Source organism: Macaca thibetana, chromosome 5 (genome assembly GCF_024542745.1).
Source record: "Macaca thibetana thibetana isolate TM-01 chromosome 5, ASM2454274v1, whole genome shotgun sequence".
Taxonomy (NCBI): Eukaryota; Metazoa; Chordata; class Mammalia; order Primates; family Cercopithecidae; genus Macaca; species Macaca thibetana.
This window is the reverse complement of record NC_065582.1, coordinates 41,762,290-41,779,161: the sequence shown is the minus strand read 5'-3', so window position 1 is coordinate 41,779,161 and position 16,872 is coordinate 41,762,290. Positions and strand designations below refer to the sequence as shown.

Here is a 16,872-nt window from a genome sequence, read left to right as displayed (position 1 = left end):
AAAAACCATCTAAGATGTTTTTTGAGAGCAAGGTCCTTGCTGTTGCTGGAGTTCTTGCTTGCTGTTTCTAGGGCCTGGGACTGAGGAAACATGAAGCTTTAATAAGCTGTTGGGGGCTGGGGTTATGAACCTCTATATGTGTCACATTTGCTTCCATAGCAGTTTAGGACCATCACCTATAAACTCAAGGCCAAGTCAGTGCTATCTTTATAGAACATTGCTGCCTCTGCAGGATTGCCTGGAGCAGTTAATATTTAATGGGGACTGAGGATTAGGCCTAAGGGCCGAGCCTTGATGGGTGCAGATCAGGTGCATTTTATAGTAGCTGGGAGGACCATGAAAGCAAGACCAGTAGAGGGAAATAACTGCTCTTGTGAGCTCTCTCTTCCATCTTCAGCATTTTCTACCCAAGCCCATAATGTACACAAATTATATTATACTAAACATATTTAATAAAATGGTCCCCTGTGAATGCATACATTGTGCAACTCATTTAAAAAAAATTAGCTTCGGTTTAAATTCATCCTGTGCCATCACCACAAAAGCCTAACTCTTTTGTAGTACCCTCCCTGATGTCCAAAGGGAAATGGAAGTTTGTCTATGTGTGGGATTTTAATGTTGGGGTATTAGAAATTATAATCCAAGGGCCGGGCGCGGTGGCTCAAGCCTGTAATCCCAGCACTTTGGGAGGCCGAGACGGGCGGATCATGAGGTCAGGAGATCGAGACCATCCTGGCTAACACGGTGAAACCCCGTCTCTACTAAAAAATACAAAAAACTAGCTGGGCGAGGTGGCGGGCGCCTGTAGTCCCAGCTACTCGGGAGGCTGAGGTAGGAGAATGGCGTGAACCCAGGAGGCGGCTTTCAGTGAGCTGAGATCTGGCCACTGCACTCCAGCCTGGGCGACAGAGCGAGACTCCGTCTCAAAAAAAAAAAAAAAAAAAAAAGAAATTATAATCCAAGATACCAGCTCAGAAGACAAGGCTCTTTTAGAGTTGTCTAATTTATTATGCAGTAAGTGGCAACTGAGAATGACTTAACCAATAGGTGACCAGAAAGGAACAGGTTGGACCCCACAGGGCTGGTGTGCTGCTTGGAGCTGTTCTTGATTTCATTGGTTTATACCTGGACTGCTTATAGTGAGGAAGTCATTGTGGCCACCATTGTGCCTTTTATCTTCCATTATCTGATTTTGAGCATTGTGTTTTTTTGTAGGGAAAACATTCCTCACTGTGTATTATCTGTGGTTTATTTTAAGCATCTTTGATTAAAAAAAAAAATGTAAAGACAGGACACCCAGATACTGTCAGGCTGATCTGTAAATGTAATTTTATCATTTGATTAACAAATCAAGTAACACCATAATTATTAGTGGAGTTTTTTCTTCTCTGGTATTTGTTTGAAATTCGATGCCTTTTTTTCCTCCTAGGTGACAATCCTAACCCTTCCAAGGAGGACACCCCTACTAGCAGTCTGGACTCACTTTCCTCCCCGTCTCCCGTGACTGCAGCTCTCCCTGGGCCTCCTGGACCAGACAAAAACCACCTTCTGGCAGACGGAGGGAGCTTTGGAGACTGGGCATCCACTATGTAAGTCACCATGCTTCTGTTGGGTGCTGAAGGGAGGAAGGCATGACTTAGTTCCTTTTGAAGTTTCCATGAGCAGTGACCAGTGGGTGCTGAAGCCATTACATCAAGGAACCCTTATTGTCTTATCAGAGGGGCCACCAAAGGGAGAAGGGTCCTTAAAACAGAGCCTTCCTTGAATACTCTCTTTGTTTCTAGTATGGAAGGGTAGATGGATGCTATGTCAAATCTGATCTAAGTTCAATTCCCGGGCAGTTTTGGATTCTGCAAAGGAAATTTGTTACTATCCCACCCAAGATATTTCCCCACTAGTTATGCAGACTTTTAGAGATGTGAGAATGCATGCTGATGGACAGACTGTTGAAACTGTCTATAGAATGATATTTTACTTACATGAATTTCTGAGAGCAGTATGCTAGCATTCTGCTCTGTTTTGCTCGATAGCGTCCTGCAGAGTTGAGACGTGATGGTTGACATGTTTGATTTTATCTTCTCAGTTTGGTTTAGTGCCAGGCATGTGCAGATCAGCTCAAGTATATTAGGACGAATAATATTAATACAAATAAAGTACCTTGAACCTGTGAGGGCTTGTCTGGCTGTGTTGACCAAGGCCGTTTAAAGGCAGGATGGTGGTGATGTGGAACCCAAAAGGGCATCATGTTTCAAACAAGTGTTCAGAGAAGAGAAAACTCCACTAATAATTACAAGACAGTACTTGATTAGTCAATCAAATTTTATCTAAAAATGCATTTATAATTCATCCAGAGAGTCTTTTTTTAAAGATGGAGTTTTGCTCTTGTTGCCCAGGGTGGAGTGCAGTGGTGTCATCTTGGCTCACTGCAACCTCCACCTCCTGGGTTTAAGTGATTATTCTGCCTCAGCCTCCCAAGTAGCTGGGATTACAGGTGTTCGCCACCACACCCAGCTAATTTTTGTATTTTTAGTAGATATGGGGTTTCACCATCTTGGCCAGGCTGGTCTTGAACTCCTTACCTCAGGTGATCCACCTGCCTCAGCCTCCCAAAGTGCTGGGATTACAGGCGTGAGCCACCATGCCCAGCCCATCCAGAGAGTCTTAAAAAAAAATTTTTTTGATGCCAAAGTTGCTTAAAATAAATTATAGATAATGGTGTCATCTGACCCTAGCTGGGCATTCTTGGGACTTTAAATGGACTGGAAAGTGTTCCTCAGATTACTTGGCTTTTTATAGTTACTGCTGGATTCACATGAAATGATTATGAACTTATTAAGTATTAAGAGAGGCTGGGAGACATTTGGCATGCCAGAATTTGGGGGTGACCTGAAGACTTTGAAAATCTAACTGGGACTCCAAGTATGGAAACACATTCTCCAGATGAGATTTTTCCTGCCAATGTTTTCATCTGTGCTTATTTTTTATGCTGAGGATTGTGGATTTAAATCCTACATTACTCAGGTATGCTTGTCACCGTTACTGTTCCTTTTCCACAATAAAAATTTTGTTTCACCGTAGTACTACAAGCAACAATAACAGTAGTTACCTAGGCACCCAGAATCTATAATCCTGGTTACACTTGAGGTGGAATTTAGCTTGTGTGTGTGTTTTAGTGAAAACCAGATCCCTAATTATGCCTTTCGGTAAGTGGATATCACAGGCAGTGGAGTGCAGTTTAGGCAGTCATCTTTCTTCCATAGTAGTTCTGCAGAAAAGTGACATTATGAGCCATGGTACAGCCAACACTCAATTCACAACACGTCCATGCCTGAAACAAGAAGGGCTTGATATTTTTGGTCATAAATGAAATGAGGAGTGAATTCCCTAGCTTCCTATTCATACGCATTTTTAAATGTCATGAAAAGCACTCCAACCTTGAGAGGCCAAAAAGGGGGTTGGGGGGAGTAGTTGAAGCAAGCCTGGAGAGGAGATTTTTTTTTTTTTTTTTAATGGAGACTTTCTCCTACTTCAGAAACTTGTTCTTTTTTTTTTTTTTTTTCCTGTGCCATGGATGGAATACATCTATGTTTCTCTGAAGTATATATTAAAATGTTTCTTATGTATCTTTTAAAGGATTTACTGATGAGTGTGTATCGGTCACGATTTGTCATTATGTTAGCAAGTTTGTATATAGGTATGTGCCTCTTGGACTTGGGCACGCACCAGAACCCCCTGTAGGTCTCACTAAGACCCACTCTGCTGGCCCCATCCCAGAGCTGAGGATTCAGTAGGTCTGAGAAGGGACCTGAGAGCCTGCCTTTCTAAGGAGTTTTCAGGTGACAATGAGTGAGCCTTGATAGAGAAGACCATCCGCTGCTCCTCGCCTGCTTCCAGGGCTGTGCTGAGTATAAGCTGCTTCTCTGAGGAGTGTAATTAGGATAAGTGATTTCTCCACCTCTTTTGTTTAGAAAAACACTCTTCTAGGGTCCTGCATTGCTGCCTCCCAGTAGCCTGTGTGTGCTTCCCACATGCTTTGGTTCTCTTTGCCTCAAATATCCATTGTGCTTTTTTGCACAAGCCAATCCTGACCTATCTTCACGGTCTAATTTAATCTTCACCTCCAGAAAGTCTTCCCCATGCTCTAATCTACAAGGAGCCTCTAGAGAGATCCCTTGTCAATATTTCTGCTGATACTCATTATTTGGCGCTAAGAAATTCAAGTCGCCTTTGAGTATTGTTTAATATTTGCCTTTTAGTATTATTTGATATTTATGTGGAATAAATGTTTCTACATGTCTATCTAAACTTTCCCTTACCCCAAGCTAGATCATAAAATTGGGTTTTTTTTTTCGTGGGTTGGGTGGCGGGGTGGCAAAGACAGAGTCTCACTCTCCGTCACCCAGGCTGGGGTGCAGTGGTACGATCTCAGCCCACTGCAACCTCCACTTCCTGGGTTCAAGTGATTCTCGTGCCTCAGCCTCCCAAGTAGCTGGGATTACAGGCATGTGCCACCGCATTGGCTACTTTTTGTACTTTTAGTAGAGATGGGGTTTCACCATGTTGGCCAGGCTGATTTCAAACTCCTGACCTCAAGTGATCCACCCGCCTTGGCTTCCCAAAGTGCTGGGATTACAGGCGTGAGCCGCCGTGCCCGGCCATAAAATTCTTAATGATAGGAATTGGATCTTATATTCTTTGAACTTTTTTGTGATATTGACATAATTATTAGTAAACATTTAATTTCTTATTTTAATTATGTATTTATAAAAATGCTACCTTTTGGAAATCTCATTTCTTTCTGTATGTTACTGAATGTCTCTTAGGCTACTACATTTGGTTTCTTACTCATCATCATCTTTTTTTGAGACGGAGTCTTGCTCTGTAACCCAGGCTGTAGTGCAGTGGCGCAATCTCAGCTCACTGCAAGCTCCACCTCCCGGGTTCATGCCATTCTTCTGCCTCAGCCTCCCGAGTAGCTGGGACTACAGGTGCCCGCCACCACACCTGGCTAACTTTTTGTGTTTTTAGTAGAGATGGGGTTTCACCTTGTTAGCCAGGATGGTCTCGATCTCCTGACCTCGTGATCTGCCTGCTTGGGCCTCTCAAAGTGCTGTGAGCCACCGTGCCTGGCTGATTCAGGTGTGAGCCACCTGGCTGATACAGGTGTGAGCCACCGTGCCTGGCTGATTCATCTTCTTTCTTATAAAGATTACAAACTCTTCCTCTAGCAATTCCACACAATTAATCTTACCATTTGCTCCTTACTGTTTTGTTTCCTTAGCCTTTATAAGTTCTCATTGTGTGTTCTCTTGTCTTTTTCCCCTTTATCTCTGCTTACCAGCTGTACAGTATTAAATATGATAGGTTCTAAGTAAATGCTCATTAAGATCCCTTTTAGCCAAAGTTGCTATGGGGTCATTAAAACTCTACTCAGGGCTCTTAATAGGAGGCAATGCCTGTACTGTGATCTCAGGTGCTACGGAATGGAGTCCAAATTTATGTGGATCACATAGGGCCCCAGTAGATCTGTTGAACAAAAATGCTAAAATCTCATCCACTGGGAAACAATTTGCAGAGGAAAATGTACAGCAGCCGTGGTTCTGATATAGGCAGTGTGTCAATGCAGCTGTTGCCTCTGATAGGTAGAAAACAATGCAGCAGAATTGGATTCCTTGGGTTTCTGCTGATGTTTATGACTTGTGGGTGTTATTCATTGCAGTCAATCAATCTGTAGCTATTACTTACCTGTACACTCAGTAAGGTGATGGGTGACTTCATTGCCAGTGAAGAATTGCTAGCTCAGTCTCCTTGGAGGACATTACATCATAGGTCAAGGTATTTCAAATGTTCCAAAGTCATTTTTTCCCCACAATAAAGTAGTTTTTGCTAAACAGGTTTTCTTCTATTGTAATGGATGGAGCCAGGTCCTCGACAAGTAATCCTTTTAGATTCTCTGCCACAGATGAGAATCTCTTTTAAGAAATATCAGGCATTGCTATCTGCTTCCTCTACAGATTTCAAATGAAAAGGATCACCTCCTTTTCTGCCGGCACATTCTCAAATTCAAGATGGCATGGTCTCAGAATAGCTCACTCTAGTTTGGGGTGCTGGCACCCTGAGATGCATCTCACTCTGTACCCTGGCAGCCCAGAGGGCAGTAGATTCCCCTCTCCCGCCCACTGAGAGGCTTGGCTTTATTTATCCTGAATGTTAAGATATCCCTAAAGCATCTATCCCAGCTAGTGCCTCAAGCTGTCATTGTGCCACTGAGATTTGTGCCTACTCAGACTTGATGTCAGTTATTTAAAATCACTAGATAACACCTTCCTATTCCCATATACAGCCTTGTGCATGTCATCATATACTTTGTACTCACTGGTAACCATTTTTATTCTTGTCAGTGAAATCACTTGTTTCCTTTAAATTGGGCAAATGAATGGGGGTTTCTCAGAGACATCTGCTTGGCATTTCAAATTACTTGACTGTTGGTTCCATGATTGCTTTTCAGGAAGTCAATAAATTTTGCTGGGAGATACCAAAGTACCCCCCTTAAATATGATTTGTGGCTTAGTATACCACAGTAAACCGTGAATGATTTGCCTGAAGTTCAGAAAAATAATCATTTTAGATCATTTTTAATAGATTTCTGTGAAGTCTGGCGCCCACTGAGAAAGTTGCTATGAGAAGTTACAGGGTGGCAGTCACTGGCGAACTCTGTCTTCACTTCCTCCCTTCCCCACTCTCTGTAGTTCCTTCTTCCCTCTCCCTCCTCCTTCAGAGAGGGCTTCCTCAACCCAGCATTCCTCGAGGGCCAGGGTGGTCAGTTCACCCCAGAAGTTGGTATCTTAATCAGATTATTTAAAAAAAAAATAGATGTATCTTTTAAAAGTGCTTTTTACACATTTGCTTTTTTTTCCCCCTAACTTGACCAAAATGAACATATACTGCTTTTGTAATAAGGAGTGGGAAGCTCTGTAAATTTCAGGTCAGGAGAGGGTGATAAGTAACCTAAAGGAATGAACTTCCCATTGCAAAAACTTCCTGCATCTTTGTTGGTTAGTAGGGGGATGATTTCCTAATAAGATTAGCAGCTTTACTCTGTTTACTTGTATGTGGGCTCTGATTACAGAATGCAGTGGGTTACACTGAGATCTCTAGTAGAGCCTAGTGCCTTGTTGTGGAAGGATGTGGTCTCTGATTCTGGGTACTGTGAAGAATGAATTGGCAGCCAGTACCTGTTACCATACCTAAGTAAACAGCAGGGTCACTTAGATAGTGGAGGTCTAAGGGAGCTCAAATCTAAGGCAGAACAGGGCCAAATGAACAGGAGGAGCATGCTGCCTTGCTGTGAGCCCACAGCAGCCTGTTAAATGTTGCATGGAGGTTAGCTCCTTCCCCTACCTCTTAGGGGTCTGGAGATTCAAGGGAGTAGAACCTTTTGCTTTAGCAGAGGCTAGTGGTTGAGGCTGCAGAGAAAGTATCTTTAGATACCCTATTGGCACTTCCAGGCTCAGAGACCATGAAACATTTAGTATTATGGGCCACCAGACTTTGTTTCAGCTGTGTTGTAAATGACATTTCCGCTTAATGCTTGCATCAACCCAGTGGGGTAGATATATAGTCATTTTTAAAGATTGGAAGGCACAAAGGACATAGGAAAATTGGCCCAAGCCACACAAGCAGTAAAGGACAGGTGAGTTTGACCGCTCATGTGTCTGCCCAGTGACTTGTTTTACTGTAGAAATCGAAATTGTGCAGTTGCATGTGGGGACATTGTTTGAATTGCAGGTGTTCTCCACCCTGCTCCGATTCTGAAACCCAGTGAAACAGCCATGGCTGTCAACTGGTCAATGCCCTTGGATTGAAGAGGAAACACTGACCTTACATTAAGTCATGTGGCTGTGGTTTATAATTATCTATGGGGAATAAACACTTGAATCTGGTTGCTGCGAATTCATCATCTAACACCTTGGCTGAGATGCGGGGAGGAGGGCCTTCTCCCCCACAGCAGCGCTGGAGAGACTTGGAAATTTGATCTGTGCAACCAGGCAGCATCCATCATCTTTTTATGAGTAATATGATATTCAGTTGTCTCCCTTCAGCTTCAGAAACGCTCTGGAAGTGAATCTCGGGGCCTGTATACTTGGCCATCTACCATCACAGTGTCTATTCACATTCAGTTTGGGGGTACAACTTTTGTCCTGTATGTTTTCTTGAATTTCTTCTCTCCAACTTTGTATAGAAATTATGCTATGCCGACTGCCTGTCCCCTTGCATGCTTTGATACACATCCATTGTGGCTTGCTGGGGTATTTTTGGGATCTGCTTTGTGTACTTGGCACTTGCATGTGGCCTAATTCGTGTCTTCCTTTGCTGTGCTGTAGCTGCAGGTGCTGAAATTTGGAGGTTTTATTTTTAAGTCAGAATGTTGATAGTCCATGTAACTTTAAAGCTCTACCATGAAAAGATGACTTCCCAAAATAAAGACATGTCTGAATTTTGTAGTAGCTTTCCCACTACTTAAGACTTTAAAAACAGTTAAGTCTTGCATCAGTCATTTTTGGGTTTTAGTTTAACTGGTTTTTGTTGTTAAAGACTTTCTTACTTGATGCCATTGTTGTAATTTATTATTTGCTGTTCGTGAATTGGCTGTGTCTCAATATCTAAATAAGGTAAGGACCTCACGGGCTTTCTCTGTAAGTTCGAGACCGTTTACATTGGTAAATCACTGATTTCAAACAGGCCTGGCTTTGCATCCACGTTCTGTTTCTTACAACCTTGAAGATCTTATATAAGTGATTTAAGCAAACCAAGGCTTAGCAAGATGATCTGTAAAAGGGGAATAATAACGTCCGTCCCTCTGGGCCGGGGTGAGGTTTCCAGATACCACATGTAATAAAACCCAATCACTGCTCCCCTGAGAGCTGGAGGCAGCCACCTGCTGGGATTTTCCTTTCCTCTGAGCACGTAATTCAATATTCTTAGTTTAACTTGACCCCAACTTCCTGGTTCATCAGTTACATAATCTCCTTACTAAATAGCTCAGAGAGAGAACCTTTCTAGCCTTAGAGAAGCTCTAGATGTTGACCTGAAGTTGTGTTGTTTTTAGCAGTTACTGTATTTATTCCCAGAGGACTCAGCTGGGGCTCCTCTCCTAGTGTCTTGTTTTGGGGATCTGCTTTGTCAGAGCCTCTGAGAATAGACCCTTGGCTATCACATGATCAAGGCATGGGGAGCCTACTGAGACGCAACCACATTTATAACTTATGCTGAGCTGCATACCCAGGTACCGCACCCATTACAACAAATAACCCATAAATCTGTTTGTAAGTAATTGGTGGATTTTTCTGAGCACAGTATCTGTGTCTCTTTGGAGCTGTGCTTGACCCTGTTGAAGATGTTCAGCCCTCACATTGGGTAGCAGCTGGTTGAAACATTCCTGTCAGTGACTCTGCAGCACTATAACCTTCAGACCTCGAATGCCCCTTAATTTTCTGAAATGAAGTTATAGTTCCTTTTCTGTTCAGCTAGCAAGCTAAAGTTCAGCCCTCTTACCTGATTCCACACTGATCATATGGAAGGAAGATAGGATTCAAGGAGAACTCTTTGAGTGGAAGATTGGTCAGAGATGGAATTCTGCAGCTGTTCTCTTACAGCAAAACCAAGAACTTTTGCTATAAGAGAGTGGGGTTTGGGAGTGAACCTTGTCAGACGACTAGGTGGTGATGTCCTTTCTTGTTGGAGGAGGAAATCCATGTAGGAGCCTCAGGATCACACAAGGTGAGGACTGAGTGTTAAACATGGCAGGCCTTCCTTCATGGGGCTCGAGGGATTTCCTGCAGTGCCCTTCCTCCTCTCCCTGACCGCGTACTTCCTGCAAAAGATATTTGTTCTCAGCTGGGTGCGGTGGCTCACGCCTGTAATCCCAGCACTTTGGGAGACTGGGGCAGGCGGATCAGTTGAGGTCAAGAGTTCCGAGACCAGCCTGGCCAACATGGTGAAACCCCATCTCTACTGAAAATCCAAAAATTATCCTGGCATGGTGGTACGCACCTGTAATCCCAGCTGCTCGGGAGGCTGAGGCACGAGAATTGCTTGAACCTGGAAGGCGGAGGTTGCAATGAGCTGAGATTGCGCCACTGTACTCCAGCCTGAGGGACAGAGCAAGACTCCATCTGGGGGGAACGGAGGGAGAAGGTATTTGTTCTCAAAGGTGAACAAGTTACTGCTTTTACATGCTGGCTTCCTGTATTGGCTGGCTCCCTGCTGCCTGGGAGGTGATCTCGTACAGTTGAAGCGGGACTCTGCTGCAGGAAAGCGCTGGGTACGTGTGGGTCAGCCCCAGGCACCAACAAGGGAGCCCTGTACCATGAAACCAGTGAAGACGGAGGGGATTCTCCATCTGAATTGCCTTCATCTCCCCCAACCTCCACGTCCCTCCCAGGCTTCTTATCTGGTCCATTTAATCCAGGGGTGAGCAAATTGTGGCCCACTGCCACTTGTCTTTATAAAGTTTTATTGAAACACAGCTACACTTAGTTGTTTACGTTTTGTCTGTGGCTGCTTTTTGACTGACAGTGATAGCAGAATTGAGTAGTTGCAGAAGGTCTGCCAAACTTGAAGTATTTACTCTCTGGCCCTTTACAGAATAAGTTTGCCGATCTCTAGCTAATCAGTAATCAAAACAAGTCTGTTTGGAAGGGCCCACCTTTCTTAAAACCCAGCTTCAGGAAGTGTAGTTTACCACTGTGGTGGTAGATGGAGAGTGCAGATGATTTTAAGTGTAAGCTTCACACATCTCTTCTTGTCATTAAACCAACCAGACATTTTCCCTATGGGTTTTGGATGCCCCCAAATGTTTGTTTATAATTTCAAAAGGCCATTAGTGTTTCAGCGACTGAAAAATCTATGTGAGGTTGTTCTTTTTATAATGTATCATTTAAAATAAATTTTTATTTTGGAATAGTTTAAGGTTTACAGAAAAATTACAAAGATAGTACAGAGTTTCCATAGACCCTTCACTTCCCCTCTTCACCTCCCGCCCCCACCCCCGCCCCCAGCCCTTAGCATCTGACAGAACTGTGGTATGTTTGTTAAAAAATAATGAAATTAGTGTTGATACAGTACTGTTAACTAAACCACAGACTTCTTGTGGACTTCACCAGTCTTTCCAATAATGTTCTTTCTCTGTTCCAAGCTCAAATCCAGGATGTCATGTTTCTATTAGCAACTTTAGATTTTTTTTTTTTTTTTTTGAGACAGAGTCTTGCTCTGCTGCCCAGGCTGGAGTGCAGTGGTGCGATCTCAACTCACTGCAAGCTCCACCTCCCGGGTTCACGCCATTCTCCTGCCTCAGCCTCCCGAGTAGCCAGGACTACAGGCGCCTGCCACCACGGCTGGCTAATTTTTTGTATTTTTAGTAGAGACGAGGTTTCACCGTGCTAGTCAGGATGGTCTCGATCTCCTGACCTCGTGATCCACCAGCCTCGGCCTCCCAAAGTGCTGGGATTACAGACATGAGCCACCGCACCCGGCAACTTTAGATTTTTAAATGATGACGTCTACCTAATATGGCCATACTTTTTTCCCTTTGCATAGCTGATTTGCTGTCTTTTGGTAAATTAAATGGTTAGTGATGGTATAACCCTAGAAATCAGAGGTAAGGTCTGACCCAGAAATATGTAATAGTGAGGGCTTCATTTATTGACTGCTTACTGTGCTTCAGTGCTTTACGCCTGTTATCTCATTTAAACCCCACAGTGACCCAGCCGGTGAGTCATGACTCTCTTCACCTTAGCTGAGGGAGTTTAAGTTGCTCAGCCAAGTTTCGGTTGTGGATGACGCCAAGTGCAGACTAATGATGGCAACTGTGGGCCAACCTCTGGGGAGCACTCTTAAGTCATTTGCTTCCTCCTCAGCATAGCCTCTAGCTATTGACAAAAAGAGGAACAAGCCTAGGGGAGGAAGAAACTGCAAGCTGGCACGCAGCCAGCAATGACATTGCCAGCTTTGGCACCCAGGTCTCTCTGCGGAGTGGCAGAGTCTTAGGCATTTGTAATTTGCATGTGTACAATCCTTCAATGGCCTTTCTTTGCCTTTAGGTTATGATTGTGCCTCCTGAATATCCCGGTACTCACATCTCTCTCACCGTTCTTTCCATATTCCATTCCAGTCACTCAAGAGGACTTGAGGGTCTGAGATCTGTGCTGTCTTGTCAAAACAGGGTTTACTAGAAACAGGACCTTGAGTAAGTTGCTTTCACCTTTTTGAGATGGTCTTCTCCTATGTCATGTGGAGTAATAGGGTGGTTGGGAATAAGTGAACTGTGCCTGCATGTTGCATCTAGCACAGGGCTAGATTGCACAGTTGTGCCTTGCATGAGCCTGGGTGTGGGGAGGTGATGATGATGTTGACTATGGCAGCATCAGCTTCAGCATTAGCGCCACACAGATGCTGCCTCCTCCAGGAAGTCCTTCCTGGCTATCCCCCTGGTTATTAGGTGCTCCCTCCACTCTTCCTCTGAGGGACCATGGGCAGTTCTCTACATGGCTCTCAGTGCCTGTATTATGGTTATTAATTGGGCATTCTCCACTCACTTGGCTGGAGAACAGGTGGTGTCACGGTTGCCTGGGTGTCCCCAGGGACTAGCACAAGGCCTGACAGGAAGTCCTCAGACCGTAAATGATGAGCCAGTGGGTCTACTCCGAACCTTCCTGATGGGCAGCAAAGGCCTCCTCCCCCAACCCCGTGGGTTATGGCGACTTGCATGTCACAGGCCTTTGTTTCTCTGCACTGCTGTTATCCCTCGGTGTGCTCTTGTGGAACCAAACAGTGTGCTTGCGTGTGGAGTTCTCCCTCTCCTGGCACTTAAGGAATAACTGGCATTTATTTGAACAGAGATTTTCCCATAATATACAGATCTACAATATTTCCTTCTGTCTTTATTAACATTTTCAAACACTCTTGCCCAGGACAGCTGTTCTAGACTTATGCTGTATGTTTCCCAGACTGGCATGAAAGATCATTTCACTAATGTGTTAGTTTCTGCTCAGAGACCTGGCAACTGAGAGTTTAGAATCTTTCATTGCAGTGCAAACTTCTGATTTGATCTCATATTGTATAATTGTAGTGAAATATCTTGGTATTTGGGGGATTTAGTCACTTCAAATAAGCATTCATTTCTTTTCTTAGTGCGTATTCTCCTCGCTGTACCCTTTTGAATTTAGATGGCACTCAGTGCTAACATAGGCTGGAATCAGGGGCTTGTGCCTCTAGTGCTGCCCAAAGCCTGACCTGTCTATGTTATGCAAGAAATGTTTGTTAGATGCAGGAGTTCTCTGCTGATCGGTGCAGCTGGTGTCGAGTTTTAACAGTTAAGGCCCCTATTCCCTTCCCCCTTTCTGAAATGTTTGTGATCTGCCGCTGCCAGAGCGTTTTTAATATGCATGGAGCATAGAGTCTGGTACTGGAGGAGATTGGATCACAGTGTGAATCAGAAGCAGCATGGACTGCTGATCTGTTCCATTTTCTAAAAATACACTTTGTAAAGTATCCACATACACAGCACTGTCATAATTCCATGTTTGGGGTTTGGCCCCACTGCTGCACGTGAAAGCTACAAGGTCTTTCCTCGAAATTCAGGCCCGTGTTTCCAAGCAAGAGTGTTGACTTTTTAAAGAAGAGAGTTTCCTCATCCTTTACACAAATGCATATTTCCCTGCTTACTGTCTTCCCAGCTCTTCCACCCGCCTCGCCTAAACACAAGAAATGCCTCTGTGGCCTCAGGAACAGTCAGGGAGACTTTGAATCTATGTATTTTCAGGAATGTGTTTCCAAGTTAGCAATTTGAAATCTTCATCTGCTTTTAGTGAAACACTCTTGTTTCTATTTGTCCCCTTTCTATGAGAAGGAAGGAGGGTGACATTGGCTCTTCCATACTGAAAATGGAGAGAAATCCTGTTTTAGGAGAAGCCTTTTGCAGTGTAGCATGTGAAGTTGGGAAGACAGCGAACAGATATGAGTAGTTCTCTATATTTCTGTCTTGGTAAATGTGGTTTCTGAGCTTTTTAGGAACAGTTGACTTCTTCCTCCATGTTCGCAAACTGCAACTTGGCTTTCAAGAAACTCGTGGCACTGACGTGCTTTTTTGTACTTGGTCAGTAGCTGGCATTAAACAGAATTGGTGGTTTGTGCTCATGCCGGTCTTACTAATCAAAAATCTGTAGTTAAAGGGACAACAAGAAAAAAGGCAGTAAATAGATTTTTTAAAATGTTTAAATTTGGGAAATGGTAGGAAAGGACTCTCAAAATATTTAATTATGTTCTAGCACATAATGAGCTTTTAATTATTATTTAGATGTTATAAATTATTATTTAGATGTTATTATTATAAAGATGTTCTTTGGGAAAAAGGTGGGGCTCTCCCCTGAACCACAGAGTAGAAAAAAATGGTCCAGTGAGTGTTTTCGTTCTCCCAATGATGATACTGTCAAGAACTGTGAAGGGTCTGAAATTTTACCCTGCTTGTGAGCCACTGATGATGATACTGTCAAGAACTGTGAAGGGTCTGAAATTTTACCCTGCTTGTGAGCCACTGAATTAGCCTACCATCGTTTCCGGGATGCTGGCAGAAGGCGTGGGACTCGCGGTTGGAGCCAGCAGCCTCTACTCATCACAGCAATGAGAGTATCAGTGTTCTCTTGTGCCAGTTCCCTGAGTCCCAGTTCTTACAAGGCAATGCAGCTTGGGCCAGGTCACACCTGCATGCCTCAAGAGAGGAACCTGGAGCTTAGAAAACCCGGATCTTGTATGATGGGTAAAGCTCACTCTTTGAGAGAGAGAGGTGGAGAAAGAGAGAGAGAGATATGCCTTAGGGCTCAGTTCTCTCTTGGAGCCCAGGGTGAGGAAAAAGCTATTCGTCCTTTGCTTATGGGCTGCCATTCCAAAATGCCTATGTTCCTTCAAAATATTTTAAATAAAAGAAGGGAAAGAGAATATCAGAAATTCTTTTTGGAAACTAATACTTTACTGTTTTTTGAGAAAATGTAGGTATTACATTTTAAATAATATTTAAACAATTTTTCAAATCTTCTTATTAAAAAGTTACCCAAAGTTTGGAAAGTAGGAGATGGTTACATAACGAAGCTCAGGTTTACTTTTTTTTTTTTTTTTTTTTTTTTGCCTTCCAAAAAGTATGGACAGCTTGCTTTTGGGAGACACTATGAAACATGCTATCATCTGATGTGTACTGGCTTGAGATGTGAATTCATTACACGACTTAAGTATATATACTCAATTCTTGCCTCATCCCTGATCCTCCCTGGCCGACAAGCCTCTGAAAAATTTCCTCTATCCAAGCACCTGCTCTGCTGCTTCCCAAACCTTATTTGGCTGCACAGGTCTCTTCTTTCACAGGCTTCCAGTTGTCCACACATCTCATTGCCTCATCTCCACAGAGACTGTCTCCAGTCTCGCATGTTGCTCCGTCCTGTGAATATTCCAGCTCACAGTGTGTCTGCCCATGTGGGGTTCTGAAATCAAAGGAGTCACCTTGTAGAGGCTTCTGAGATACACCCAGGACGTCACATACAGAAACTTAAGTCTACATGGGAAGTCTGGGAGGTAATCTTGGTGAACCGGTTAGTGCTGGATCACATAGCACATGTGTGTGTTAAACAGCGACAGAAAGATCACCAAAAACAGAAAAGATGAATGTGGAGAACTTGACCCTGGACAAGGACTGCTGATTCTATGTTCCTGTTTGGGATGAGATGGAGAAAGCCAGGGTGCGGGACAGGCAGGGCTTTCTGTTTTGTATCTGTCATTGCAGTGGTTCTTTCACTTTCTAAAAACCGAGGGGTATTTTCCCTTTACACGCACGCGCGCACACCCCCCCCCCCCACACACACACCACACATGGAGGTTTTCTTTTTTAAAGAAAGATGTGAGGATTAAGCAGACAATAGCTCTAAAATTTATGCTCTTTATTTTTCAAGGGCCACATATAGTCACATAGTTACTTTATCTTCTTCCTGTAACTGTCCTCCCTCTAGGCAGATGGATGGCAGTCATTGACGATTTATGACTCTGAAGAGCTGAAGGGGGGTGTGGCAAAACATCTCATCTTCCTCCACCGCCACCCTCCAAGCACCTTGAATAATTGCTGGGAGATAACTTGGCAATTCTTTGGCTAACTGTGACCTTAATTCCCTGCTAGGGCTTCACTTACACCTACCTCTCCTTTCCCTTCCTGATTAGTAAGACAACATTCAACGTTCCTTTTCTGCTAAAAAAAAAAAAAAAAAAGGAGTGACTTTTGTGACCGGTGATACAGATCACTTTAAGATTTATAAGGTATCTTGCCTTGGGATAAAATAGGTTTTATGACTCCCAGATGAATGGCTGGACAGGGGAATTGTAAATGAGCTCTTTGAAGAATAATTTTTTTTTAATGACCCCCTTGGTTTACTGACCAAAGCATAGGAAAGCTTCAGTGTATTAAATACCTACCAAGTCAATTATGCACCAGATTTGTAAAATCCAGTTTTGGTTTTAGAACTTTCTAATTTGGTTGCTCAGATGTTGGCTGATGGCTCCATGTCCCTGCCACTCTGCCTGGCTTCGTGAGATCTGGAAAAAGAGTTAAAGATCTTCCTGCAGAGGCAGTAGAAATACTTGAAGCCATCGGAGAACAACCAGTGTCAACTTGCACTTTCATGTATTGGTGTCGCAGGCCTCCAGGGAAGGTGTATGGGTTAGAGAGGCCACAGGAGGAGTATTGGGGGAGGTGGAACTGGAGCTGAGCCAAGGAAAGGCAAGATTAGAGCAGGCAGAGGAGGGCGGGGAGCTTGAGAGGAAAGGCAAAGCTTGAGG

General features: G+C 43.7%; 1 protein-coding gene across 4 annotated transcripts in view; it reads left to right on the top strand.

Moving 5' to 3' along the window:
- The window catches only part of ARHGAP10 (Rho GTPase activating protein 10), a 333,877-nt gene that overhangs the window by 305,695 nt on the left and 11,310 nt on the right, over nucleotides 1-16,872 (top strand). For all 4 annotated transcript variants that reach the window (XM_050790898.1, XM_050790899.1, XM_050790897.1 and 1 more), the window contains one exon: nucleotides 1,430-1,589. In XM_050790898.1, coding sequence (XP_050646855.1) covers nucleotides 1,430-1,589 — 160 coding nt within the window. The remainder of the gene's footprint in view (nucleotides 1-1,429; nucleotides 1,590-16,872) is intronic.